We start from the raw sequence: 27,597 nt of genomic DNA on the forward strand, positions 1-27,597 counted from the left end.
TAGGGCGGATTACTGCTTCAGTCTGTTGCTACATTATCCCAGAGGATTCCCTTTTCGGGGAGATAACCACATACAGTACAGTGCAAGCTCGGCACAGCTCAGCAAGCATGGATTTTAACGTAAAAAAACTAGCTTCCGATGCGGGAGTCTTCTTCACCAGGGCGGTGCAGGTAAGGAAAATCATCTGTACACCCCTGCATGATTGCTCATCGATTTACCGTCAGTGTGATATTGCATCGAGCTTTGACGAATGTGCTGCGGGCCCGTGCTCGATATATTTCACCAACTGCAGCGTTGTAAGGAATTTCTGGTTGTGGAAACGCAAAACCAGTCGTGTATTTTCGCTTCTCTGGTAGCCTTGTAAGCCGATAAAGGTCTGTCAAGCCTCCATCTATTATTGATAACAGTGACGCTTTATGAGTCACGTGATTCCACGTTCTACTAGGCACCATCAACATGAAGCTCTAAAACTGGTCGACTCCGATGCCAGACCCAATGTGTTTCAATTAAAAAAAAATAGCAGAAATTTTAAAAGCAAAAAAAAAAAAAAAAAACGAAGACGTTCCATATTACCAAGTGTGCATGAATCGAAAGTGTATCATATACTTTCCCAGAAAAATTCTGTGCATGTATCCTTATTACTATTTATGGTGGGGGAAACTTCACAGACCAGACCAGCGATTGAAAATGCGACATATGAAGAGACCAGCTTCCATAGATTTACAGCTCTCACTGCCCCAAACGCCTTTAAACCACGACACACCAAAAATGACACTTTATAATTAGTTCACTCGTATTTACTCTCGGTTAAAGGCCCGTTTGAACATATGGAATTAATGTAATAGGTCTGCATGTTAGCACTAATTGATTTTAACGCCTGGTTTTTCACTAACCTGGCCTTATTATCACCCAACTTGGGCTGACTTTGAAAGGGAAAATACAGTCATATATACCTGTACTTTAAACCCCTCAAAATGTTCAGTGGCATCAGCCCTGACCATGAAAATGATAGAAAACGTTAACAGGTCTTCAATGGTGCAGTTTTCACAGAGAGGAATAAGCAGATATAATGGTTTGCGTCGCATGAAATAAAACGATTCCCTGAAGTAATGTAAAAGCTTTCCTGTATCATTTAGTTCTTGGATCAATGCATTTTGCCAAATTCAAGTCCCACAATGCTTAGCAAGAACTTACCTATGTGGGAGTCAGGGAAGTCATTGAATGGCTTGCAAATGTCTGCTAGCGCCTCCCGGTGGTTTTTGGGTCCCAACACATTTTTTAAATTACACCCCTTTTCGTGAATTGCCATTGAAAAGATTAATAAAAAAAAAAAATCGGAGGAAATGCATGATAAAAATCTGTTTTTCAGTGCCTATACTGTATCGAAAATTGACGAAATTTCAATATTAAATGGCAGTAAATGAGTGGCTAAATTTGACATCTGCAGGGTGTAACCCTGGATCTTCCGTTTGTAAGCATTTAGAAAGGACGGCAGGACGACATATAGTCGACATGTTTTGACAACCTATGCAATATTTTAGCCTCCTAGTGTTTTTTGTCTGCTTTTTATTTGATATTACACACCAAAAACATAAAAGCTGGAGTTGGGTCAACATTTCCAAAGGGGTTAGGATTTTTTTTTTTTTTTTTGCCATCTTCCATCAATTTCTGGGAGGCCTCAAAATTGGTAGGATTCACCGTAATTCCCCACAATATCACCCCACGCGGGCTCGGAGAGAATGTGCAAACTCCACACAGGAAGGCCACAGTAGGTGGATTTTAACTTGGCGTCTTGAACAGGGACTATCTCTCAACTGAAGCTGCACCGTCCTTCCTCACTGCAAAATGTTATATCAACAGCGGCCAGAGACTGCTCTCAATTGAAGCTGCACCATCCTTCCGCACTCCAAAATGTAATCTCAGCAGCAGCTAGAGGCGGCGCCAAAAGACAAAGATCAAGCCAAACGAAGCACAAATGAATGAATGGTTAAAGGATAAACTAAATCAGATCCAAACATTATTTTGAGTGCAGCCCATGTAACCCAATACCTGTTGATCCACGGCCCAGTGGACTGGACCGGCCGTTGAGGACCTCTGAGTTAGCTCAACCAAAGATATATCAGTTCGATATTTGTGAAGTTCAATTTCAAGTTCGTTTCAATTTACAAAGATACTCACAGAAAGCAGAAATAGCATTCTTGTGTATGTTCTAAAGAAAATTGTCTTTGTGAAATTCACGAGTCTATGTTCTGCATTCTTCATATTGACTAAACAGCCATTGTGAATGTCGTACGAGTGCATAAGGACGGAAGGCATGTCTCATCATGATCTGCCAGCTAGCTGTTTGTCACCTTTAAATGGAAGTGTTCTGTTCAAGAATGGTGACATGGTATGTCACAATTTGCATTCTTTTGGACAGCTGGAAGAGGGATTTAAGAATTCTGCTTTGGAAGACTTGTACAGGTATTGTATAAATTGAGGAAGTAAGAATACATTTGGTGTATAAATATTAACAAATATTAAAAATATAATATAAAAAATATAAAGAAACCCAAACGACTATTGATTTTCCGGACTCTTATTGATCTGACTTAAAGCCTAAATAAGCGGGAAGTGCTCTCAGTTGGACTGATGTGGACTCTGCACCCAATTGTTTTGGGTAAACTTTTTTTTTTTTTAACAAAGATGTTGAATGCAACCAATATGATTTACATTGAGAATCCTTGAATTTGTATCTAGTTCACAGAGGAGAAGTTGGGCCAGGCTGAGAAGACTGAGCTGGATCCTCATCTAGAAAACCTAATTGCACGGGCAGATTGTACCAAGAACTGGACTGAAAAGATTTTGAGACAAACAGAGGTGCTTCTACAGCCAAACCCAAGTGAGCCTTTCCATAGGTTTCAGAGAAAAAATAATCAACACATCATCACGAGCAGTTATATTTTGTTATGTGAGTTGTCACCACTTAGGAGTTTGGAGACACCAGTAGCAGTGTATTCCATTTAATATACTGTAGGTTTATAATAATTTTATTCTGTTTTTATTTATGTTTTATATAATATGAGAACCTCTGTGGAATTGGGGTTTGGATTTTGTGCTTTTCCACAGCAGAAAGCTTCCTTATCCCCATTAAGCATAAAAACTGGAATAATGATGTAAAACAACTTCCTTAAGTAATATTTGATTACGCTTCACTGTGAAATTAATTATCCATATTTATTAAATATAGATCTTAATTATCTTCTGCTGCATTCTTCTATCATTCATGAAGCAAGACCCAGAGATAATTAAACTCCTCCACTTGGTGCAGGACCTTATCCCTGATACTCTACTTTTTTCTAAATGAGGACCATGGTTTCAGATTTGGGGGTAGTGATCATCATTCTAACTGCAGACTCGGTACCGATCTGTTGTGGTGAAGAAGGAGATGAGTCCAAAGTCAAAGCTCTTGATTTACCAGTTGATCTCCGTTTCTGCCCTCAACTTCAATCAAGGGCTGTGGCTCGTGACCAAAATAATTAAATCCTAGATTCGAGCGACCGAAAAGAGTTTCCTCCTCAGGGTTTGCGAGCTCTCCCTTAGAGATAGAGCGGGATGTTTGGTCATCCAGATGGGTCTTGAGCCACTGCTTCTCTGCATTGAGAGGAGCCAGTTGAGGTGGCTCAGGCATCTGGTTCGGACGTGTCCTGGACACCTCCATGGTGAGATCTTCCGGGCATATTCTGAAGTTATCCAACATACGGCCCGTGTGCCGGTTCTGGCCTACAAACGAGTTTGATCCGGCCCATGAAATTTTCTTTTAATGTAAAGTATAAAAATGAGCTGAATTTTTCCAATAAATGAAAAACTTTAAATGTTTTATGAGTAACCCCTAGTAGTCCGGGGATTTTTCACTAACCTGGTCTTTTTATCATAATCATTAACTTGAGCTGACTTTGAAAGGGTCACAACATCAGCAAATCTAAATATATTTTTACTTTCAAGCCCTTAAAATATTCAGTGGCACCAGCCTATCCTTACATATGTATATGTACAGTAAACCCTCTCTACTTCGTGATTCCACTTTCGCGGATTAGCTAAATCGACGAATGTTTTTTTTTTCCATTATGCGATTCATGACTTCAAGGATTGTTTTTTTTTCATTTCATATAGAACTTTTGCAATAGTTCCCAAGCGTGCTGCTCCCTCGGAGGCTTGTAAGGAGCCTAAACGCTAACAAAAAATTATGACAATTGTTGAGAAGGGGATACTTCTTAAAGGGAGAAGTTAGCCGGCTGTGGCCCGCCATTTTCTGAGTGAACTAGTCCACCGTTCGCTACATTAAGGACGAGGTGAACATTAGAAGACGGCTGCGAGGCAATTCAGCGAAGCCAGTTGTTACGGCTCGTAATTAAATGATCGTTCGTATGGAAGCTGCTTTAGCAATCTGGATTGCCAACTGCTGATGAAAGAAGAACATCGTGAAGCCATATCTTTTGAAGTCTCGCTCAGCTGCCGTCATATTAATAGTGGCCTGGACGTTGAATTAAAGTCTAATCTGTACATGATCAAACAATGTTGAGTTTGCACTTGAATACCATTTTATTATAAAAGAAATCTAGATAAGAGATTCTGGTGGACCGTCTGCTCCTTACTGTCGAGTGTCTCTTCCTCCTGCCTGTTGACAACAACAGCGGCGGGGTGCACTTCATGAGTTATACGGCGCATGCTTGTGGAGTTTTAATCTTCTCCCGCCCAACAGGCACGTTCATGTCATGCATCAAGCGTACCCAAGGGCAAAGGCACACATGCACACACATTTTCGTGTGCGTAAAAATAAAAATATGCTTCAGTGCAGTAAGTTAGCTGCACTCGATGAGTGTCATTAAATAAAAGTGCTAAATCCTGCCAGAGGAAAAAAAAAAGCAAATACAAAATAACAAGAAAATGTCTTTTTTTTTTTTTTTTTTGCTTCTTTTTGACCTATTGTAGATTTCTTTTATAATAAAATGGTATTTCAAACATAAACTGTCCATTTTACTGATCTTTAATCATGTACAGATTAGACTTTAATTCATTATCCGGGCCGCTGCTAATATGAACCCAGCTGTGCGAGACTTCAAAGGAGAAGGGGAACAGTTCACGACTGTAAGGTGTATAAGGTTTAATCATTTAAGATTTAAATAAATATGTTTACTGCTGTAAAATTTGTCTTAAATATTATTTATAGCATGAAGACTTTTTACGTTTAAAAAAATCCCCCCCCAAAAATAAAAATATATTTTTTTGTTTGTTTTCTTTTTAATGTGAAAAGTGGGGGCGCTACTTTGCAGAGTTTCGATAAAATAAAGTTCACTGTGTGTGTGTGTGTGTGTGTGTGTGTGTGTGTGTGTGTGTGTATATATATATATGTATATGTATATATATGTATATGTACTGTATATATATATATATATATATATATTTATATATATATATATATATATATGTATATATGTATAATATATATATATATATATACATATATACCCACATATATATATATATATATATATATATATATATATGTGGGTATATATGTATATATATATATATATATATTATACATATATATACATATACATATACAGTATATATATATATATATATATATATATATACCATATATATATATAAATATATATATATATATATATATAAATATATATATATAAATATATATATATATATATATATATATGTATGTATGTATGTATGTATGTATATATATATATATATATATATATATATATATATATATGTATATATGTATATATATATATATATATATATATATATGTATATATGTATATATATATATATATATATATATATATATATATATATATATATATGTATATATATATATATATATATATATATATATGTAACCCCCACAGTGGGTTTTGGGTCTCTACACAAAAATTTCTATTGCACCCTATTCGCGAGTTGCCGTTGAAAGGACAAATGCCAAAATCGAATGAAATACATGACAAAAAAATATGGTTTTCAATTTGTGTTAAATTGACAAAATGTATTTCCAATTTTATAATGGCAGCAAATGAGCCTGACATGGGCTAAATTTGACATCTGCAGGGTGTACCTCTTAACCTCCCGTTTACAAGAATTTAGGAGGGACGGCAGAAAGGCGTATCGAAAGTTGACTTGTTTTGACAATCTATGCAATATTTTAGCATCCTTGTGTTTTTTTTTCCTTTGTATGCTGTTCCTTTGATTTCACCCATCAAATACATCTAAAAGCCCATGTTGGGTCAAAATTTCTCACAGGGGTTACTAGTAATGTTAATGTTTTATGATTATTAGCGATTTTTGTCCTTGTACAATTTTGGCCAATATTTATAAAAAAAAAAAAAGAAGAAGAAGAAGAAATATGACTTTGTTTTAAGTCATATAAATACTGTATATACCACTTGAGAATAGATTTTCATCAATCCGGCCCACAAGTTTAAGGGGTTTGATAGCCCTGGTCTAAGATGACTCAAAATGTTCCTAATGTGTTTAAATACAAGATAGTAAATTGCATTGAACTTAAAAATCAATACAACTGGACTGTACTTAACAAATTTAATGTACTGGATTAAAAAAAAGTTTTGGAGTGGAAATGGAAATAATATGACACGAAAAGGAGTGGTTGAAGTATTTAATTCAGAGAATATTCCAGTGGCGGGAGCCTGCATACCTTTAATTGTACTCATACCTCACTGGTACGACACCATTATTTAGTAACTAGTGGACTGGTAGGAGTAGCGTTGTGGTCCAAACATGTATTATTAACTGTGTATTTTTTGTTTGTTGTTTGTTTTACTCTCCATGCTTCAGTTGACCACACTGGTGAGTTTTTGGATTTGTTTTCCAAGCAACAATAAAACTACTGTAGATGCCCCCCCACCCCTTTTTTTAAGATCTTTTCAGGTATTATAAGCTGACGAGAAGCATAGCCCTGTTTGTAATGAGCTCCATCATATACTTTCCTTTAAATGTACCGTAGGTTCAAGTGTAACTGAGTTGCTAGGAAAAGTTTTAAAACAAAATCTATAAATAAATAATATTACACATTTCATGACACCCTACTCGCAAAGTAAATATTAGATATGTAGCAGCCCAGTTTCATATTGCAAGATTAGCAAATCATTATGCTTTATAATGGCCTTGTTCTGAACATACATTAAAAAAATAAAAACTTGAGCCTAACTTAAAAGTATTGATCCGCCATGGCAAATATTCAGACTTAGCTTTATACCAATTGATTATTGGGCCATTTGATTTTTTTTTTTTTTTTTTTAATTTATTGAAGCCTGAATATTGGCTGCTACAGACTACTACAAAATTTTTAAGTTAAGATCATATTTTCTCTTTTCAGTGTAGTTTGTTTTGCATTTAAATGGACTTGTGAGAAGCCTAATAATTAAACACATTTATCAAACAAATAACCTAGTGACTTCTTTGCTTGTATATATTTATTTTTTGCAGGTGCTCGAATAGAGGAGTTCATCTATGACAAACTGGAGAAAAAGCTTCCTTCCAGGACAACCAATGCAGAATTGCTTGGCCAATACATGCTGGATGCTGCCAGTGAATTTGGCTCCGAAACACCTTATGGTCAGTTGATCTGTCATATATGGTGCCACACAGACTTCACTATCAGTTGGCGGGAAACGGGCCCCAGGGCTGATCTGTAGGGGGCCTATATTCAAAAACTTAAAATTTATATATTTTCAAAACCAAAGCAGCTTGTGACCTAAAACCAAAACAGCTACCATAGGCTTATATGAGTCTCCATAAGCAGTGGCATCAAAAAATTCAAAGTTGTTCCCTGTTGAAATCCTGATTAATTATTTTTTACAGTACATAGCTGCAAATAATGAAAAAGCTAATTAGGCTCCATTCTCATGCAGTGTTTGGCAGCTTCTTTAGTTCATTATCCTGCTTGTCATCCACCTTTTTAGTGACAAGAGGGGGAGTGCAACCCCCCCACCACGTCATCAGTCCAATATCAATAACCTACCCCCTTCCACTGTCCCTCGATATGAACGCAAACGAATGGGCCGAAGACCAGGATCGTCCGACCAGGAATCCGGCGACCTGGAACTCATAGGTCCTGGGCTGTTTTGGTGCGAAAGGGACTTGTATGTATAGCAAAATTTAAAATAAAATACTATACTATACTATACTATACTATACTATACTATACTATACTATACTATACTATACTATAAAATACAGTGGAACCCCAGTTTTATGACGTCCCTGCCTTCCGTTTTTTTTCACCTTACGACGTGGCCCGCGACGTTGTTTTGTCCCCTCTTCACGCTATTTCTTTTGCCTTACGACACATCCAAAATGGCAGTCAGTGTGTTTGACACATCCAACATGGCGGTCAGTGTGCGCTCATATGTCTATACACACGTCAACGACAACGTCACTACAATGCTGGTCTGCTATTGGTCGCCCTCACGACTCCTTAAGATACTGGTCTAGTGTTGGTCGGCGCACGGGGTCACAAAGATGGCTTGATCTCGTTTGAGGGTGCTTTCAATATGGTATTTATTTCGCATTGTAGAGCTTAATTCCAACTTTAATTGGTTAGCCATGGGTGGGAAGATTGGCGCAATGTTTGTACGAGGTGTCTCGTCAACTTAACGCTGAAGTCTGTGGGTACCACTATGCATGGCAGGGATTGTACAGTACATTATGATTTTGGCAACCTCTTCAGCATCATTCATCATACTGATTGAACATCATATGAACATAATATAAAGCATGTGCATATGTTTGTTTATGCTGCCAACTCTAGGTAGTACGCTGATTACCGTAGGAGAATACCAGAAAAGACTTGGAACGGCTGAGAGAGAGTTTCTTCAAACATCTGCTGCTACGTTCCTCACTCCTTTACGTAACTTCCTGGAAGGAGACTGGAGGACAATATCAGTGAGTGCAACCACAACTCTATCGCTAACTCGATTAAATATTGGTTTTCTGTGTCTGTTTATAAGCCTGTTACCAGGTTTCCTACTCAAGTATGGAAAATATGAAAAATACATTTGATTAATTTCCAAGTGATAAAAAAATCTAGAAGATGAAAAACAAAATATGGGAATATATTCATGTTTCCATAATCTGACAGTCTTAAAATACATGTTTGTAAATTTAATATAAACTTTATTGTTTCCAAACTATTTCAATCAATCCAGATCGTATTTTATGGCAGGTCTAACACAGTTTGCGTGAAAGCAAATATCTTTGAAGACATCCTGCTTCTTGTATCTGATTGGCAGACGGTTCTTGGGTGCAATAATTATTTAGTGGTTTTCAACTTTGATACTTAAAGGTATTCTTTTAATTTATTTTACTTAGGGGTCTGCCGCCCTTTCTAGTTCTTTTTTAAATGTAATTTATGATTTACCGTATTTTCCGCACTATAAGGCGCACCTTCAATTAATGACATATTTTAAAACTTTTTCCAAATATAAGGTGCACTGGATTATAAGGCACACCCTCAATTAATGACATTTTTCAATCACAATCTAGTAATACTTAAAATGATAGCAATAATAACTCAATAACTCTAAACTCTCAATAGCATCATAACTCAATGTCAATACGACCAACCTTGTTCAACTGTAAACACACAAAAGAAACAGGTAAAGCTTACATTATCACTTCACTCCCCATCTACGAATCCCAATCATAATATTGATCCATATATGAGGTGCACCTGATTATAAGGCGCACCATCAGCCTTTGAAAAAAATTAAGGCTTTTGTGGTTGTTTTTGCATGATTTAACTTTTACAACTATTAATGTTGTAAAAAGTTACAACTATAAAAGTTAAATAATTTTAGAGTTGAGACTAAGGCTCTAGTGCCCCAAATTTTATATTTTGAATTTTGACTCAAACATTACTTGAAGAGGTTTCAAACTTCACAAGAGTGTTGAGTACCTGGACCTGACCAAGTGTTATTTTTCAGAGCATTATGCATTCCAAGATGCTCGCCATGCTCAGGTGACCAGTGCTGGGCAAGTTATTTCAAAACTGTAATGCATTATTTACTGTATTACTTATTGCTGTCATTTCAAAGTACTAAGTTACATTACAATATTACTGTATTTTAAATTAACATTTCAATTTACACCATTACATTACACCACTATTGCATTACTTTACTGGAAATTACTGGAAATATGGACCTCTCATTCTAAATGTAGCTCTACGCTCATTGCACATCCAGTGGAAGGTTGGCTTAAGCCTAAAAACAGTAAAAATCATTTCACGTGCGCATCACCCATATTTTGTGGTATGCAGACTGTGTGTGCTTCACCCCACTCTGTGCTACATTTAAAGGGAATGAGGGGATCTTTTGCTATGGATGGAAAACAAGTCATTCACATTCTATCCCACAAAGGCGCAAATGCCCTCTACTTTTGCAAGTCTACCAAAGTACAGAAAAATGTTGTCCGCAGTAGAAATCGAACTGTATACAGTATTGGCAATGTCAAGGGACTATCCTTCTGAATCACTGTAAAGAATTTTGAAATTGAAAATATGTAAGAACCCTTAATACATTTTCTGACTGAATTTCACCTGTCTCTCACAGAAAGAGAGGCGAATTCTGGAGAACCGCAGGCTGGATCTTGACATATGCAAAGCTCGCTTGAAAAAAGCTAAGCAGGCAGAGGCCAAAGCAGCAGTGAGTAATTATTATTATTTTTAATTATTATTTTCATTGTCCCCTCCCTTGTGAAAATACCACAGTGCTAGTAACCATAAAACATGCAGCAGACAATACTACCATCAAATGAGTTAACATTTGTGACTTGTTAATTTTGATTACTTTGTTATACATTGTTATAATTAAAAACGTGTAAAAAAACACGTAATCACACTTATTAAAGCTACGTATTTTGTTGCATTATTGTTAAGGAAACTTTGATTATTTAAAAAAATTGAGTGGATTCTGATAAATTTAAGTTCTTTAATTACCATATTTTTCGGACCATAAGTCACACCGGTACATAAGGCGCAGCACCAAAAATTGAGGAGAAAAACAATCAAATAAACAAAAAAAAAAAACATTTCTGTCACAAATAAGCTGCTCCGGACTATAAGCCGCAGATATTTATGCAAAAGAATGGTGTCTTTTTTTTTATTTATTCATTTGTATTTAAAACGTTATTTTTAGTTGCCGGCTTACAGCTACATCTTATCTTCAATAAACTGAACATCCCACGTTTAGCATCAACATATTTACAGAGGGAGGATGGATGGATACTGTATTTTCAAGATAACACCGCCAGAAAACTGCAGTTAAATAGCAGTTCAAATTCAATACTTTGATAGCATTTTTTTCTGTCTTCCTTTGTTTAATGAATTGATTATTTTAGTGAACATACCCAATTTGGATCAAAAACTTTTATACAAGCTCTTATTCAATTTATACATATATTTTTAACACTATATTTTTAAAACTTTTTTGAACACAGCCATTGATCGACATTTTTTCAGTTCTATTCATTTCTCTCCTGGTGGCTAGCTATAATTAAAAAAAAAAAACTACGAATGAGCTGCATTGGACGATAAACTGCAGGGCTTAAATCATGAGAAAAAAGTTGTGGCTTATAGTCAGGTCATATAGGCAGGTCATAAAATCAGATATTTATGCAAAAAGGTGCTGTATGGAAGTGTTTTTTTTTCTTTTTTATTTAAAACTTGTTTTAGATGCTTACAGCAACATCCTATCTTCAATAGACTGAACATGCCTGCATGTTTAGCACCAACGTATTGATAGAAAATGGATGGATGGATGGATGGATGGATGGATATTTTTAACATAACACCAACATAATACTGCAGTTAAATACTGAGTTAAAAAGCAGTTCAAACTCAATATCAATATTTTGATAGTATCTTCTGTCTCTTTGTTAAACCGATTGATTATATAAGTGAACATATGTCTATGTGTGTGTGTTAAAGGCACTTGAAAAAAATTCTGTTAATTTATGACATTTGGCTTTGGTGGTCAAAAATGCTTGTTCGAGTTGTTATTTAATTCACTTTGCTCTCAAGATTTCACTTTCCTGAATAATTTTAGGAATATTCTTGTGTGCTTCAGCAAAAAAAAAAAAAAAAAAAATTACTAAACTCACAGATTTTAGCAGAGCATGAGTAATTAAGTAGGTTGCTCTGACAGTGCACAGATTGCCTTGGCAGAGCCCTTCCCTCATGGCTTTCTCAAGCATGATGTATCGTCTTGTCACAGGCTACTGCATGTGTTGCACTTCTGCAAGATTGTTAAGTTTTGTTAGGTGACTGATTTTAAATCTTTGATTGTGCAATGTTTATGCAGATATTGTTGGTCACAGCTTTTTGATCATTTTGCACAGTTTTTTACACAGTCATTGCACTTGTTTTGTTTCACTAATAATTGGAAACGCATGATTTTGCCAATGTTTGTTCCCTCCTTCCTGCTCTTGTTGTTTATAGGCTGCACCTGATTTTCAGGAGACAAGACCTCGAAATTATGTTCTTTCTGCCAGTGCATCAGCGGTAAGAATCACAAGCGGACCCATATGGCACTGACAGAGATCACACCGTTTTTATACCAAGAGAAAATATGCTCAGCAATTCATCAATGAATTCTTTACGATCAGTATAACAAAAAAAAATCCACAACTAAGCTTTTTAAAATGCTTACTGTTATGCCAGCTGTCCATTAATTTCCATAAAAAAAATAATCAATGATTTTTTTTTTTTTTTTTTTACCAGATTGACCAAACGCTTTTTTTTTTTTTTTTTTTTGATACCACAGACAGTCCCAGAAGAAAACTTTTCATCTAATTAAGGAAATGTTAGCATAATAATATTACAGAATGTGGAGGGCCGGTTGCCTTGATTTTTGACAAATTATGAAAGACATTTTAATGATTATGAAAATAAAAATATGTAAAAGGCACCATACCACTCAAACATTTGTCATAAACTGGTAATGTGTGTACTGGTACTTCACCAGTTTTAACATGCAAGTGTTAAGACGTGACACTTATATTAAATTGCCATTTTATACATAGATTTTATATATATATATATGAGTTGGCAGGGGGAAGGAAGAGAACCCAAAGAATGCAAGCAAATTGAGAAATATGTGGTTAAAAATGGGAAGTTTTAAGAAGGAAATGAGGCACCAGACAGGTGGACAAGACAGTACGCAGACAACGCAGACAGTAAACGCAGACATGAGTGAAACAGAAACATGAACAAAACCCCACAAACTCACAAGAACCAAACCCAACCAAACATGACAGTTGAATATGAATGACATAAAATGATATCAACATATTAACTCACCCAAAACAGCTGTCTCGAAGTTATTTCAGTATAAATTCCATTCTTTCATGACTTGCTTGTAGAGTTTATCTTTGCGTTTCATTTCCAAAAATAAGTCCTTTTCTATTGACATGGATGCCAATGCTGAAAGTCGCGTCGGTCCAATTTCCGTTTTGCTCTTCTTCAGCCATTGTGGGTTTAAAAAAAACATGCGTCTGCGGGTCTGGATTCGATGTACGCTAACGCTAACATTAGCTGGTTGAGCAACATGTGTTTTTTTTTCTTTTTTTTTTAACAACTTTATTTAACTACTTTCACCGTTAAACATGGTGGATCAATCTAGCTCCGCCTTCCTGCAGTGAGCGTCCCGTTACGTCAGGGGTGTCCAAAGTCGGTCCTCGAGGGCCACTGTCCTGCATGTTTTCCAGGTTTCAATTCCTCGCAAGCTCAGCAGAAACCTGATAAAGATCCTGATCATTTGAATCAGGTGCGTCAGGAAAAGAAACCTGGAAAACATGTAGGACAGCGGCCCTCGAGGACCGACTTTGGACACTCTTGCGTTACGTCATGTTCTACGTGAGGTTTCTTGGAGGTGTTTTTATGGGTCGATTGGGTATTGCAGCTGTCTAACAAAAATATGGGCCCATACACAATATGTCATTTCACACTGCACAGAAGACTTCAACTGTTCAAGTGAATGCCCAGCGCCTCTGGGCTCAGGCAGACGTGAAGTCTGCCATCAAGTCTGAAAACGCTTGGACTCACCAAAACAAACGCCGATCACAATTGATCAGGCTTTTCAAATCTCCTGATTTTTCTTGACCTCTTCATGCTCTCTTTCTCTCCGCACTGAGATATACGGCCTATCCACTCGGGTGTTCCCAAATCTTTTTTAAAAGCACCGTAGCGCATCAAGGAGCTCTCTTTACCTTCGAACTGAGATGTACAATACTATACTGTATGTCCACTCTGGTGTCCCCATAAGTTTTTAAAAGCACCGTAGCGCATGTGTCCAGTTGTGCTTTGGTGTCTTGTTGCTGCCTTGGTTAAACAATTGAAGTTAAATCCAGTGTAGCTCCAAAAACACTTTGCAAACAAAAGGCATTCCCAGGAGAACTATTTGCCAGGGTTAGCTCATGCCCCTGGTAGCTTAGTCAGAAAGATAGCCAAGTTGGGATAGTTCATCTTATAGCGACGCTACGCCTCTAAGCTAAAGCCAACACCGTGTAGCTTGCTTGCAGAGCATTGCACCGCCTTCCTGCAGTGAGCATCCACTCACATCACGTTCAACGTGAGGCCTCTATATGGCGATCTTATGACTCAGTTGGATATTTCAGCTGAATATGAAGTTATACGGACCACTCTCATATCCATCTGCGCTTGCGCAGAAGCCCGCAACTATTGAAACGAATCACCTAGCGCCTCCGGGAGCAGGCAGATTACATACAGCCGGGCGGCACAAGTTCGCTGAATTCTAACGGCTAAAAACTCCAACTTATAACTACAACACTATAAGGAGCGTAACCTAATGGAAATAATATGACACGAAAAGAACAGAATATGGAGAAATTAAAAAAAAAAAATTAGTAATAATAAATTTAAAATGAAATTTACTTTCTTTATCATTATAATTATTGTAGTTTATTATAGTTATGATAATGATGTTATGTTAGGCCAGCAAAGAAGGCCTTGCTCGCCTTGACAGCCCACCACTGCTTAGTCATCCATCCATTTTCTAGCAAGTCGAAGACATGCTGGTGCCTATCTCAGCTGGCTTCGGGCAGTAGGCGGGGGACACCTTGAACTGGTAGTCAGCCAATTGCAGGGCACACAGAGACAAAAAAAAAAAAAATCACCCACCCAATCACACCCCGTGTGTCTACATATCAACTTACCCCGCCTATTGGTCCCTTCCAGCTGTTGCGCGTTTGTCTATTTAGTGTCCATGTATTTAAGCCCCAGTCCATTGCCTCCCAGTTGCTGTTTCCCCATAAGTTTGGTTTTAGTTTCACATTTTGCTTGTTACTGTTTGGATCCTGTGTAGTTTGTGTTTTCCCTATTCCCTGCATGGCAAATAAATCCTCTTTTTGAGCACATCACCTCCAAGCTTCACTGCATCCTTAAACGTATAGTTGAATATGTACATCGCTCGCTAAACACTTTATCTCTGGATTGGCTGTTCTCTTACATGTGATTTTTCCTACCGTACACAAGTCACAAATGTGTGTGGAGATTTTCAAATGAGAATCTGGAGTAGTATCATCAAAAAGTCACAAATTGCCAGCATATATATATATATATATATATATATATATATATATATATATATATATATATATATATATATATCTAACAGCATACTCACTCACCCATTTGCTCACACACTACTGACTTACTGACATGTATGTATGTAATTACTCTACATACATACATTCATTTGCTCTCAGCTCTCCCACATAGGCTCTTTCAGATCACAGATGTTTCTGAAATCTGAGACCCCATGGGCACTAAGACCCTATTGAGTCAACACATTTTACTTGTCCTCCAGCATTCCTTTTGGCTTCCTGTAAATCAGACAAGTCCAAAGTCCGGCCCGGGGGCCAAATGCGTCCCGTGGTCAATTTCCATCCGGCCCGCAGCCTCCGTCATAAAATCATTAACGTCTGGCCCGCATGGAGAATTAAAACATTAGGCAGCAGCGCTGTTACCTGCGTGTGCTAAATGCTGCCATCTATAGGCTCAATTAGGAACAGCAAATTAGTATATGAGTAATTGACTGTATGAGCCCCTAATTTTCTAAAATGGCGACAATCAACAAAAGGAGGAAAGTTGAGCTGCAGTGTGACGCAGTGAGCTGCGGTCAGCACCAGCAGCTTCATATCGCCAACTTTTACGGACAGCTGGATAAGTTTCTGAGAGATTCAAGCATTTGGTAAGAAAATGCTAAGCTTGTTCGGTTCGACGTATTTGTGTGAGAAGACGTTCTCGGTTATGAACTTAAATAAGAGCCGTCTGAGGACACGGCTATCGGACTCTCAATTACAAGACATCTTGCGCATCCATACTACCGCCATAGAGCCACACCTGGCCTTTGTCCTGCACTCCAGATCTCAGTTTCACCTGTCACACTCATGCGGACAAGTTATTTTTCATTCACGATAAGTCTGAAAACGTTTTTTTTTTGTTTTGTTTTGTTTTGTTTTATAAGTTTTCACTCCGGAATAATAACCATTTAAAAATCAAATCAACATTTATAGTTACTAATTTCATATTTTAAATGAGCCCTGCATTTGTTGATATGATGATTTTTCATTTCTCTGTTATTGTGTTTAAAAATTCCATAAATATTAAACTGCCATAGTGAGATATTTTTTTTATGTTTCAAATGTAATTTGCACCAAAGAGTACAATTACATCTGTTCAACTGTTACAAAAAAAGTTAATTGAAGTGTTAAGAAAAAGTGAAGTTAAGTGAATATTCAATTTCAATATTTAATGTCAATTCATTTTTGATATGCATGTTTCAAATTAACCAAAACACATGCTTAAGATAGCTGAAATGAAAATAAAAAAGCAAATGTTAAACACAGAACGGCTCGCTGAAATGTATTTAAATTAATTGCTGTTATATGTAAAGAACGCCTGCCAAGGTTGGCCCCCCTACATTTTTAACACACCAAATCTGGCCCACTTTGCAAAAATTATCACAGTCTTCAAAATACTACTTCTGACATTGAAATCATACATTAAGCATTACATAACTTACTATTGTCATAAATCACTAACCCCCACTCATGTCCGCTCACAATTTTATATTGATGATAATCCTCTTTGTATTACTATCATGTGTGGTAATTCTTTTTACTGTGTTAGGCTGGGCATCACATACCACAAATGCAAAAATGGCATTATTTAAAAAGGAAATATACTGGTTTCTGAACATGTACAATATACACTTTGTGATAATACATGATATTTCTTTTCAATTAGTTTTTGTGTCTTTGTTTTATAACTGAAGCAGTTGAAGAGCGACTGGGAAAGTTGGGATGTGGAGACAGAGCCCAGTATATCAGAGCAGCAAAAGGTTGTCAACATGGGCCTTCTGTCCTAGTGCAAGTGCCAACTTTGTGTGTGTGTGTGTATATGTTGAGATCATGAAATATTTGTAGAAATGTAATCCCTGTCCTCTTTGTTAGAGCAGTTAGTGTTTAATTACACCTACCCGTAGGTGAGTAAACTGTGGTCACTTTGTTATAAAAAAGTATTTTATAAATTATATTTTGCACATTGGCTTAGTTGAAATCAGGTTAGCTTGATTTATTATATATATTTTTTATTCACTAAAAGGCGAATTTCCATTAGAAGCACACCTTTTCAATGTGAGATTTTTAGACTTCTGAACACATGTATCGTAAAATCAGTTAGTTTTGTCTTATGTTAGAAAAGGATTAGCGGTAGTTTAGATAATTTGATGTGGTGTGGCTCAGTGGCAGAGCTCCCGTCTCCCAACCAACAGGCTGAGCTCAATTCTCGACCATGGCGACCTTGCTCAAGCAGCCTTTAGCACCTCCCTTGCACCTGCTGCTGCATCATCAGTAAGGATATGAGTAGTCAACTGCAAAGGGACTTGTAAGGTCAAAAAGCACTGTATGAATCAAGTACCATTTACCAGAGGTGGGCAATTCGTCAGCACTGTCACTGACAAATGCCCATTTTGCCAACGAATGACGGGGATGCTCAAAAAACAGTGAATTAAAAATGTCGGAATTGCCGTTTTTCATCTGTCATTGTAATCGTCAACATAGACATCATGTCAGATGTCTGTCAGCCTGCCATGCCCCACTTTGCTTACTGAAATATAATTCAACTGACTTGCATGATTATCTGCAATATTGCTGCATCTTTATCATACTAACTGCAATCAGCCTGCAGTCGACGTTATAATCCATGTTCAGTTGAGTGAGTAAATTGTGTTGGTTCAACTCGCGACTTGTCATTCACAGCTATAAAACAGCTGGCTTTACTGGAAATGTATTTGCAGTTGCGCCCTTTCTGAGTCCTGGTTTCATAAACCAAAACTCATACTATACACAAATTCGCCAACCAAAAGTTAAAAGTAAAGTTTCGAAATTGGTGTTAAGAGATTTTTTTGTGTTATTTTGCTTTTTAAATAGGTTTTACATAAATAAATTGCTTTCTGATTCTAGGATGTGTTTCCACCGCAAGGTGGTCACTTTCTAGCAACCAACCAACCAACAGAACAAATTTGCATTCTTTCTGATCCCAAATAGAATGCCAAATTGAAGTGTTTTTAATTTCCTAAAGACATTTTTTTAAGTAAATTGAACCTCAGCAGTATTTTGTTTTACTTGTGACAGATTAAATTTGTGTATTTGTGACAGATTAAATTAAAAAAAATTAGACAAATGTTAAGTAAACTGTCTTCTATAGTTGTAGGGCAGACAGTTATAAATGCGAACTGACATCCACCATTTGAGTGTCATGTAACATGATAATGCGATCTAAAGGACATGATTACTAACTACACTCTCATTCCCTACACAGTATTAAACATGATGATGATGTATTATAGCTTAGGGTTAAACCCCTTAGCTGGCTTTGTTTTTGTATAACACTTATATTACTGTGTTGTGTTTCAATTGCAGTGTAACTAGAACCACAGAAATGGTGTTACATTTATGTGTAAGTACTAAAACAGAAAAAGGGAATATGAGTGCAGACAGAAGTAGAACAGCGCCAGACAAATGATGGACCACAAAAAAATATGTGAAATGTCGCCCTCTAGTGGTTGCGGAATATTGAGCAAAAATACACCAACAGACTGACGGATCGACAATTTCAATTTCTTCTGGCTTGAAAAAATTACAGACCGACGATGACAGAAAGGGGGCAGAGCTCTGACGAATGAGAGAACAGCAAAATAATGTAAATTGCCCACCTCTGTCATTTACAAACCCTTTGAACTCAGCATTTGATAGCCTTCCTTTGTATAGTCTACTGCATATTGTTATAATGATATCATTAAGATGATATTGTGTTGAGAATGGCTTTTTGTTTCTGCTCTCTCAGTTGCTGAGTGAGGAAGTGGACAAAGTAAGTGAGATTTTCACCGATAATTAACCATCAATACAACACATACTCAAAGCGTGTGGATGTGTTTATTGTTTGTATTGTTCGTGATTCAATATTGTTTGTGTTTATTTCCTTCTACTTTCCATTTGCAGGCAGAGCATGAGCTCCGTGTCGCACAAACAGAGTTTGACCGACAAGCTGAAGTCACCAGGCTGCTGCTTGAGGGCATCAGTAGCACACACGTGAGTGTGTAGTATTAACTATGATTCCCATACTACTCTATGATGTTATGGCCAAAAGGTAAACAAAGATGCAGCATTGGATGTAACCTTAAGTTAAAGCGTTTATGCCGTTGGCCTCTGATAAGCAGATGCTCGTTTGTTTGTTTGGCAAAATTGCTTGTGTGGTGGTAGGTTGAGTTGTTCCTGTGGATTCCTAAAAAAAAAAAAAAAAAAAAAAGATTTCAAGAATCTTAAAACAATGTCAACTGGCATTAAAATGTCAGCAGTACCTCTATTTAAGAACACCTCTTGTTTTGAAAAATTCAGTTTACGAAACGCCTTGGCGGAAAAATATTGTTTCCAGTATTGAAAGGAAGTTCAAGATGCGAAAGGCAACATTGTTGGCATATAATATTAGACACAAGACACCAGTGCTCGCTCCAATAAGACTATAATGTAATACGTTGTCACAACCATTGATGTCTACCATATTTCTTAGTTTGTGATGCATCTTCATCATTTAATAATATGCCGGCTTGCCCACAAACGATTGGTATAAATAGTTTTCTGCATCGATGTTTACCGTGGTCTTGCACTTTTCATCTTTACTTGTTTCATCCACACTTGCCAACAATTTACACCATAGACGTAACAAACATAAAACAAACGTAGAACTCACAAACATTGACATTAGCTACAGCTAACATTTTACATAGTCACATAAAAACTCACATGTAACATACCACTTTGGGCTGTCGTCTGACATTAGCGTTGTTAGCACGTCGTTAGCACTTTAGCAATGACATCACACAAGAAGTACAGTGGGCCCCTGTGTGACTGTGACATTGTAAGAGCAATAGCATATCAGCGTTACCGTGTCATGCGTGAGCAAACTATTTCGATGATGTAGCAAAGCGAGGTCAATTGTGCGTACACATTGATTGGCAACGCATGGTGAAATCATAATCAAAACCATCACGAATTAACACACATATATAAAATTAATACCGTAATCTACTGTACAGTTAAATTAATTAACATGGATAAACAAAGGATAAATGACATTTTCCTCTGGGGCGACGTGACTTGAGCTGAGTGGAGACGGAGGTGAGCAGAGACCAACCCGCAGAATTTATTTATTTTCTTAAACAAGAACTTTTCTCAAACTAAAACATATCACCGGCGATTTCCTTCTCTTTAATCCATAATAGAAGAAGCCTCTCCATTTTATTGTCGAGCGAGGTCCGTCCCCCGGCAAGGAAAGTCTTGCCCTTAGAAGATTGCCGAGCGATTCCGTCCATACTCACGAGCAAGGTTAACTATGCATGCGCCTCTTTCGTATTTTTTTATCTCCTGCTTGGTTTCTATTGTCATCATCCTCTTACTTCTTCCTTTACCGCCACTTGCAATTTTAGAAGCCAAGGTCTAACAGATAAAGTTTGCAAAGTCTTCACAACATTCCTTCCTCCCGTTTATCACTCATTTTCTCTCCTTCCTTCCATCCCGACCAGCTGTGCAGTCAAGCTAGATAAAGGCGTTCGGCCAATAGCATATCGGCATTTCTGTGATTGACGTGACGCCGGCCAATAGCATCTCAGTGAGTGAGACCGGGACTGTGACCTTAATCGACCAATAGCATATTGGCATTGCCGTGACTGACTCCGTGACTGACACCGTGACTGAGACAGTGACTGTGACATTGTAAGAGCAATAGCGTTCAACGTTGCCGTGATGAGCGTCAACTTCTGATTTAGATGACGTAGTAAAGCGAAAATAAATGTACGAATACAATGGCCGGCATGTCATATTGTTCGTAAGACGGAAGGTTTGTGCGTAAGTGGGGGACAAAAAACTCTGCGCTCCACGCTCGTAAGTCGAAATGTTCGTAAAAGAGGGTGTTCGTAAACCGGGGGCCGACTGTACTTTACATGACCCCAAATAAAACTAGTAAACTTAAATGCTCAAAATAATTCAGAAATAAATATTATTGCTCCTGTGGACATGTAAATGATTCCTAGATCACTGGATATGTAAAATAAGAACGTACAACTTAAACGACCTAAAAACGTCTCTCTCTGCACTCATCACTGCCACACCAGCACCATCTCAAGGCAAACAAGTGAACTGCATTCATCTCGTCAGATGCTACAATTAATAAAATTAATGGATTTAGGAGTGCCTTTTTATTATTAATACATGTTATATTTTGATTATTATGGACTAATGTAATTCTAATATGTATTTGTTACTATTTTTGATGAATTTTCTTATTTTATATTATTCATTCTTGAGGGCTTGGAACGGATTAAGCTATTTACATGTAAAAAGCGACTCTACTTATGAAAGATTCACGTCACGAAATTACTTCCGGAATGAATTGATTTTGTTAGAAGAGGTACCACAGTATTTCAAGTCTTAAAACATGCTAACTCATGATAAGAGGTTTTCTGACTGTAAATAGTCTCAGACCTTAAAACTTCCTATAAATGAACTTTCTACACACAATTCCCCATTGTGACAATGTGGAACAAAAATGGGAATGTTTTTGGAGATTTTTAAAAAGAGCAAATTAAGAAATCAAATATGTAGTCACAGCCTTTGCCATGAAGCTCACAATTGAGCTGAGGGACACTACATCCTTTTTTCAACTGATCATCCTAGAGCTGTTACTCCAGCTTAATTGGAATCCACCTAATTTCATTCAGTTGATCAGACATTATTTGGGAAGGCACTCACACACGTCTATATAAGGTCCCAGAGTTGATTTTGCATGTCATAGCACAAACACCAAGCATGAAGTCAATGGAATGGTGTGTAGCTCTACCGTCTGGAGGCACAGATCTGGTGGTACAGACACATTCTGCTGCTTTGAAGGTCCCAATGAGCACAGTGACCTTCATTATTCGTAAATGGAAAATGTTTTGAACCACCAGGATTTTTCCTCGAGATGGCTGGCCATCTTAACTTGAGTGATTGTGGGAAAAGGGCCTTAGTCAGGGAGGTGACCAAGAACCTGATGGCCAGTCATGTTACCCCAGGATGTGTCCAGCCTAGAACTCAACTTGATCGTGTCATTCAGGTCAAATCAGAATGAGGTTATACTATATGTTCACCAAAAAGGCAAACAAATTTGCCTTATACGCAATGAACAATTTCAACATCACTCATGGAATCTTTTACTGTTGCTCTGTTTTCACTGAAATGTGCAGCTCGCAACAGTGATTACAGAATTTGGCTGCTGTAATGGTGCATTGATCCTTTGACATTGTTGGCTTTGTCTTCACAGCTGAACCACCAGCGTTGTTTGCAGGATTTTGCTGAAGCTCAGGCCACTTATTATGCTCAGTGTCATCACTATATGCACGAACTCCAGAGGGAACTCAACAGGTGCATGACTCAATACAATTCAAACATCTATGTTGCAGTTACATGGTGCTGACATTTACTAATGAATGCCTTTCTCTTGAGTAACTGCGAATCCATTTTCTCATATGCTGCAGATGTGCTAATGCAGTTAGCGCCACCCAGCAGTCTGACGTCTGCCCTAACCCTGTGTCCGCTGCATTCCCATCTGGATCGGACTCATCTGCCACCGTAGTCCCCAACGCTTCGAACAATAAGATCAAAACACTGGCTATGGAACAAACGCAGATTCCTATTACAGGCACCAGAAAGGCCAAAGTATTGTATGACTACGACGCTCATGATTCAAGCGAGCTGTCCCTTTTGGCTGATGAGGTATGGTTGTACATTTTTTACTAATTCTACCAATCAGTTTTGAAACGTCTATTATGTTAGAAGGTTAAGTCCGAACTAGTGATGGGAACAAGAAGAGAGAACAATCCCCGCATCGGCACGCGTACAGCTTCTAAATAATCACGTGACCAAAGCATGAACTCATTGAACTGCGCTGACACAGCAAAAACGCGCCAAACTGTGTTTATAAGGAACTGCGTCTGTCAACACGACGCAACCGCTCAAACGATTCAAATCACACGGTTGCTTCACTGCCTTGTGAGTGCGTCATCACTCCCAACATTCCAATAATTCACAGATTGCAGATATTTCTTCCATAATTTCATATTTTTCGAACCAATTCAACATTCATTCCCAATGGGAGACAGTCCCATTCATTGTCAAATGGAATTTTAATTTGTGCTGTAGTGAGAGGCGGTGAGGCTGCTCACCACCTTAAGAGTCCCTGGTTGGGTTCGCACTTTCTTCACTTCTCTGATAAATCTTTTTCTATTTTGATACTTCCAATTTCATTTTATTGTACATATTCACGAGAGGACTGCATGTATTATGTATCTTATTCCAAATATTTATCCTTTTCCCACACATCCTCATTTTCTATTCCAAAAAGTCCCATTGACTTACATTGGGCAAACTGACATTTAACTAAACATTTACTTTAAAAGTTTATTCAATTTGACACTAGCTCATTCATTGTATTTAATAATTTATAATAATCTGTCATAATTCCTTATTTGTGAGGTCTAGTGACCCCCGGTATACACTAGGTCAGTGGGTTGCCTGCAGGGATTTTTAACATCCAGCTGGTGTCAGTATTTGATGACACAGTCTCAACACATAGTGTCAGTGTGCCAACACGTTCCACTTTGGTTTTATTAGCTAGAGGCTTTAGAACACAGTTTTTAAGCTCCAGTCCTTGAGGGCCGGTATCCTGCATATTTTCTAAACTTCTCTCTCAAACACTCCTGATTCAAATGATTAGGATCATTTTCAAGCTCATGTAGAGCTTGCTAATAAGCTAATCATTTGAATCAGGTGTGTTGGAGAAAGAAAAGTGGAGTAAAGTGCAGATAATATTGTAAAACTGTGAAGAAATGAAAATTCAGTAACCCCTCGTTTTTAGCGGTTAATGGGGACCGGACCCCTGATATACAGTACATTCGAAAGTATCTAATGGCAACATCAGACAAGTAGGATTACTTGAAATGCATTTTAATTTTGTTGTTAAAAGGTCGTGAAATTAGTCAAAAATGGGAGACAAAATAATACAGTATATTGTCTGGACATCATTCACTAGTACATTGATCCCTCCTACTTCGCGGTCTCAGATATCGCGGTCTCAGTACTTCGTGTTTTTTTCCAGGAAAAATAAAAAAGATTTCAAAATAAAAAATAATTTAAAAAATGTGCAAAAATGCACAAAAATTGAAAAAAGCAAAAAAGTACATTATACAGTCCTGTATTAATCAAATAACGAAGTAATATTAGTTAATAACTATGTTAAGAATTCTTCAAGCGTTAAGAGTTCGTGACGTTTTTTTATCTTATTTTGAAATGCATTGCTTTTAATTTGTTGCGTCGCGTTGCATTTCCATTTCCTGTTTTACGTTCTCTGTGCGTCATTCGGCTTGTGGTGACATAGTGAATGACAACGTGAACTCATATTTATAGTTTATTATCATTTATGTTGATAACGCACGCTACTGCCTATGTTTAGTAAGCGATGAGTGTTTATTCTGTTTATGTGTTCGTTTGTGCAGAGGTTGCACTTTATAGTTAGTAGTTGTTGCTAACCCGCTAATGTCGGCTAAAAATACAGTAAATTCATAGATTAAGTGTTTATATGTTAGTTGACTGACTTTCAGATTGTTGTTGCTTTATTATTCAACAGATACTACATGATACACCATACATGAGCCAAAATAAATGACTTGCGTACTCTTTCATCGGAGTCTTGGTGCAGATAACCAGTCCTGAGAACAAATTCTCAACAAACTAAGTAATATTAGTTATTTAATGAATATACAATAATGTTAATAAGGATAATGAAATGTTAAATAATAGGAGAAAGGAAATAAAATAGGCAAAAAATACAAAAATAAAGGATTGTTTATGGTTACTGCGGCTATATTGGGGCGTGCATAGAAATCTAGGAACTGATACCCTACTTCGCGGGTTTCAGACTTCGCGGGGGGTTGACAGCCCCCATTAACCGCGAAGTAGGGGGGATCACTGTCTTGCTAATTTACTACCACTTATTATATTTGGCTACAAAAATAGAATGTTGATTTCGCTTTTGGTTGTATTGCAGCTGATTACTGTCTACACTGTACCTGGCATGGATCCTGACTGGCTGGTTGGAGAACGAGGCAACGAGAAGGGAAAGGTTCCTGTCACTTATCTTGAGCTGCTGAGTTAATGTACCAAATAAGATTACAACCATAAACATGCAAAATTGTCTTTGTACTGTCACGCTCCATATTAATGTAGTGCACTTAATTCATTACTAATACTTCAGCTAAGGTGGTCATTTAAAACATAGTCAATCTTCATATGATTAAAAATGAAATTGCATTGTGTGGTTCAAATCACATGGAATTATAAATGGCGATAGTTTCACTTTTTCCCAAATAGCCATTGCTATGATTTTGTGGCTAAATGTCTTGGCTTTATGTCAGTTCTTTTTTTTAGATCTCTTTCACAGGTATTTCTCAAGTCTGATTGAACCAAGTGGCCTCCAATGCCAAAAATACAAGATTTAGTATAAATAAACATATACATATATATATGTGTATATACATATATATATGTGTATATATATATATATATATATATATATATGTGTATATATATATATATATATATATATATATATATATATATATATATATATATATGCACGCACACACACACAAAATTTTGATTCTTTTTTTTTTTTTAAATGAATCCAGAAATTCCAGAATCAGACGTCAAGTGACAAATGTTGTTCATTTTTCGGCTGTATATTTATTTTTGCAATTTCCTCTCTAAACGTGTTGGTTGTCAAAACACCTTTAACATCCGTATGATGAGACCTTTCTATGTTATTAGAGAACAGCCTGCTGTGATGGGGAAAATGTTGCATGTCAAGTTTTTTTTTTTTTTTTTAATTTCAGGAATTGAAAATTCCATTGAGGAAAAAGCAATACAGCCGTTTAATTTTTAAGCAATTAGTCTGTGTAAAAAAACCGGCATGCCAGGATTTTCCAGTTCTGATGTCACACAAAAGATGTATGTGGTATGAAGTATGTATAAAGTATATTTCACCATTACAATTATGCATTTTTTCCTTTGAGGTAATCCTGCTCAAGTTTTCATGCTCTTTGGGAGGAATTCTTTAAAGATCCTTTGCAGCTCCATTTTAGTGTGGTCTTGGAAACATCTCCCCTTGTTGGCCCGTTCGGGAAAGGGGAGGAAAAAAAACATCACATCGTCAGGTGGGATAACTGGAATTGCCGGATGCTCAGGCACATTTTTAGCTGCCCATCAAAATTATTGCCTCTTCTCGCACGTTCAATGAAGTAAAAACTGCAGGAAGGTATTTTCATCTGTGAGGGTTTGTGTTGACTTTTCACCGTAGATTAAGCACTGTTCTGAAAATATCTGAATGACAGTTAAAAAGATGAAATACAATTAATGAAGATGTAACTTAACCCTGATCAATTTAACATTTTAAAAAAAATGGGATTCAAGAACTGTACTGATCATTCTAAACTTGTAAACTTCTAAACTATGAAGTGAGATGACCCTTATCAAATTTGTGAGAATTCAATATGGGTTATGTGCAAAATTGACATCTTAGAAATGACTTGTGAAAATATATGTAAAGTGCTGACTGGTTTTGTTCATAAATTATGGATTATGTGTGATCCTTCTGATTTTCCCCAAAATATCAGTGCATATTTTGAGTATGCATGGACTGTGATTGTGTATGTGACAATACGCTGCCTTTATGTACGTGTGGGGGGTGGGGGCAATTCATTATTTTCTTTCAGCTGTTCATGTTTCTAATTTATGTCAAATGCCCAAGATATAGTTTTTTTCCAATTTATTGTAAACCAATTTTGTCTGGATTGGAGCGCAATAAACTTGCATGAGTGGAAAAGTAACAGCAGTGTGCCCTCTTGA

General features: G+C 37.0%; 1 protein-coding gene across 5 annotated transcripts; it reads left to right on the plus strand.

The window, feature by feature from the left end:
* sh3glb2b (SH3-domain GRB2-like endophilin B2b) lies at positions 1 to 27,578 on the plus strand. 5 transcript variants are annotated; one of them, XM_088435204.1, is made up of 13 exons: positions 1 to 170; positions 2,740 to 2,881; positions 6,859 to 6,870; positions 7,510 to 7,638; positions 8,834 to 8,967; positions 10,635 to 10,727; positions 12,521 to 12,583; positions 17,379 to 17,444; positions 19,451 to 19,474; positions 19,606 to 19,695; positions 22,961 to 23,061; positions 23,175 to 23,412; positions 25,742 to 27,578. In XM_088435204.1, exons 1-13 carry the CDS (start codon positions 108 to 110, stop codon positions 25,847 to 25,849), a joined length of 1,263 nt encoding a protein of 420 aa, XP_088291330.1. In that variant the 5' UTR covers positions 1 to 107; the 3' UTR covers positions 25,850 to 27,578. The 5 variants fall into 5 exon arrangements, with proteins under 5 accessions (XP_088291330.1, XP_088291331.1, XP_088291327.1 ...); XM_088435205.1 differs by lacking the exon at positions 6,859 to 6,870; XM_088435201.1 differs by lacking the exon at positions 17,379 to 17,444 and having other exon boundaries at positions 2 to 170.
* Positions 27,579 to 27,597: the final 19 nt, after the last annotated feature.

This window comes from Hippichthys cyanospilos, chromosome 15 (assembly GCF_059441005.1).
Source record: "Hippichthys cyanospilos isolate Australia breed blue-spotted pipefish chromosome 15, RoL_Hcya_1.0, whole genome shotgun sequence".
In the NCBI taxonomy this organism is placed as follows: Eukaryota; Metazoa; Chordata; class Actinopteri; order Syngnathiformes; family Syngnathidae; genus Hippichthys; species Hippichthys cyanospilos.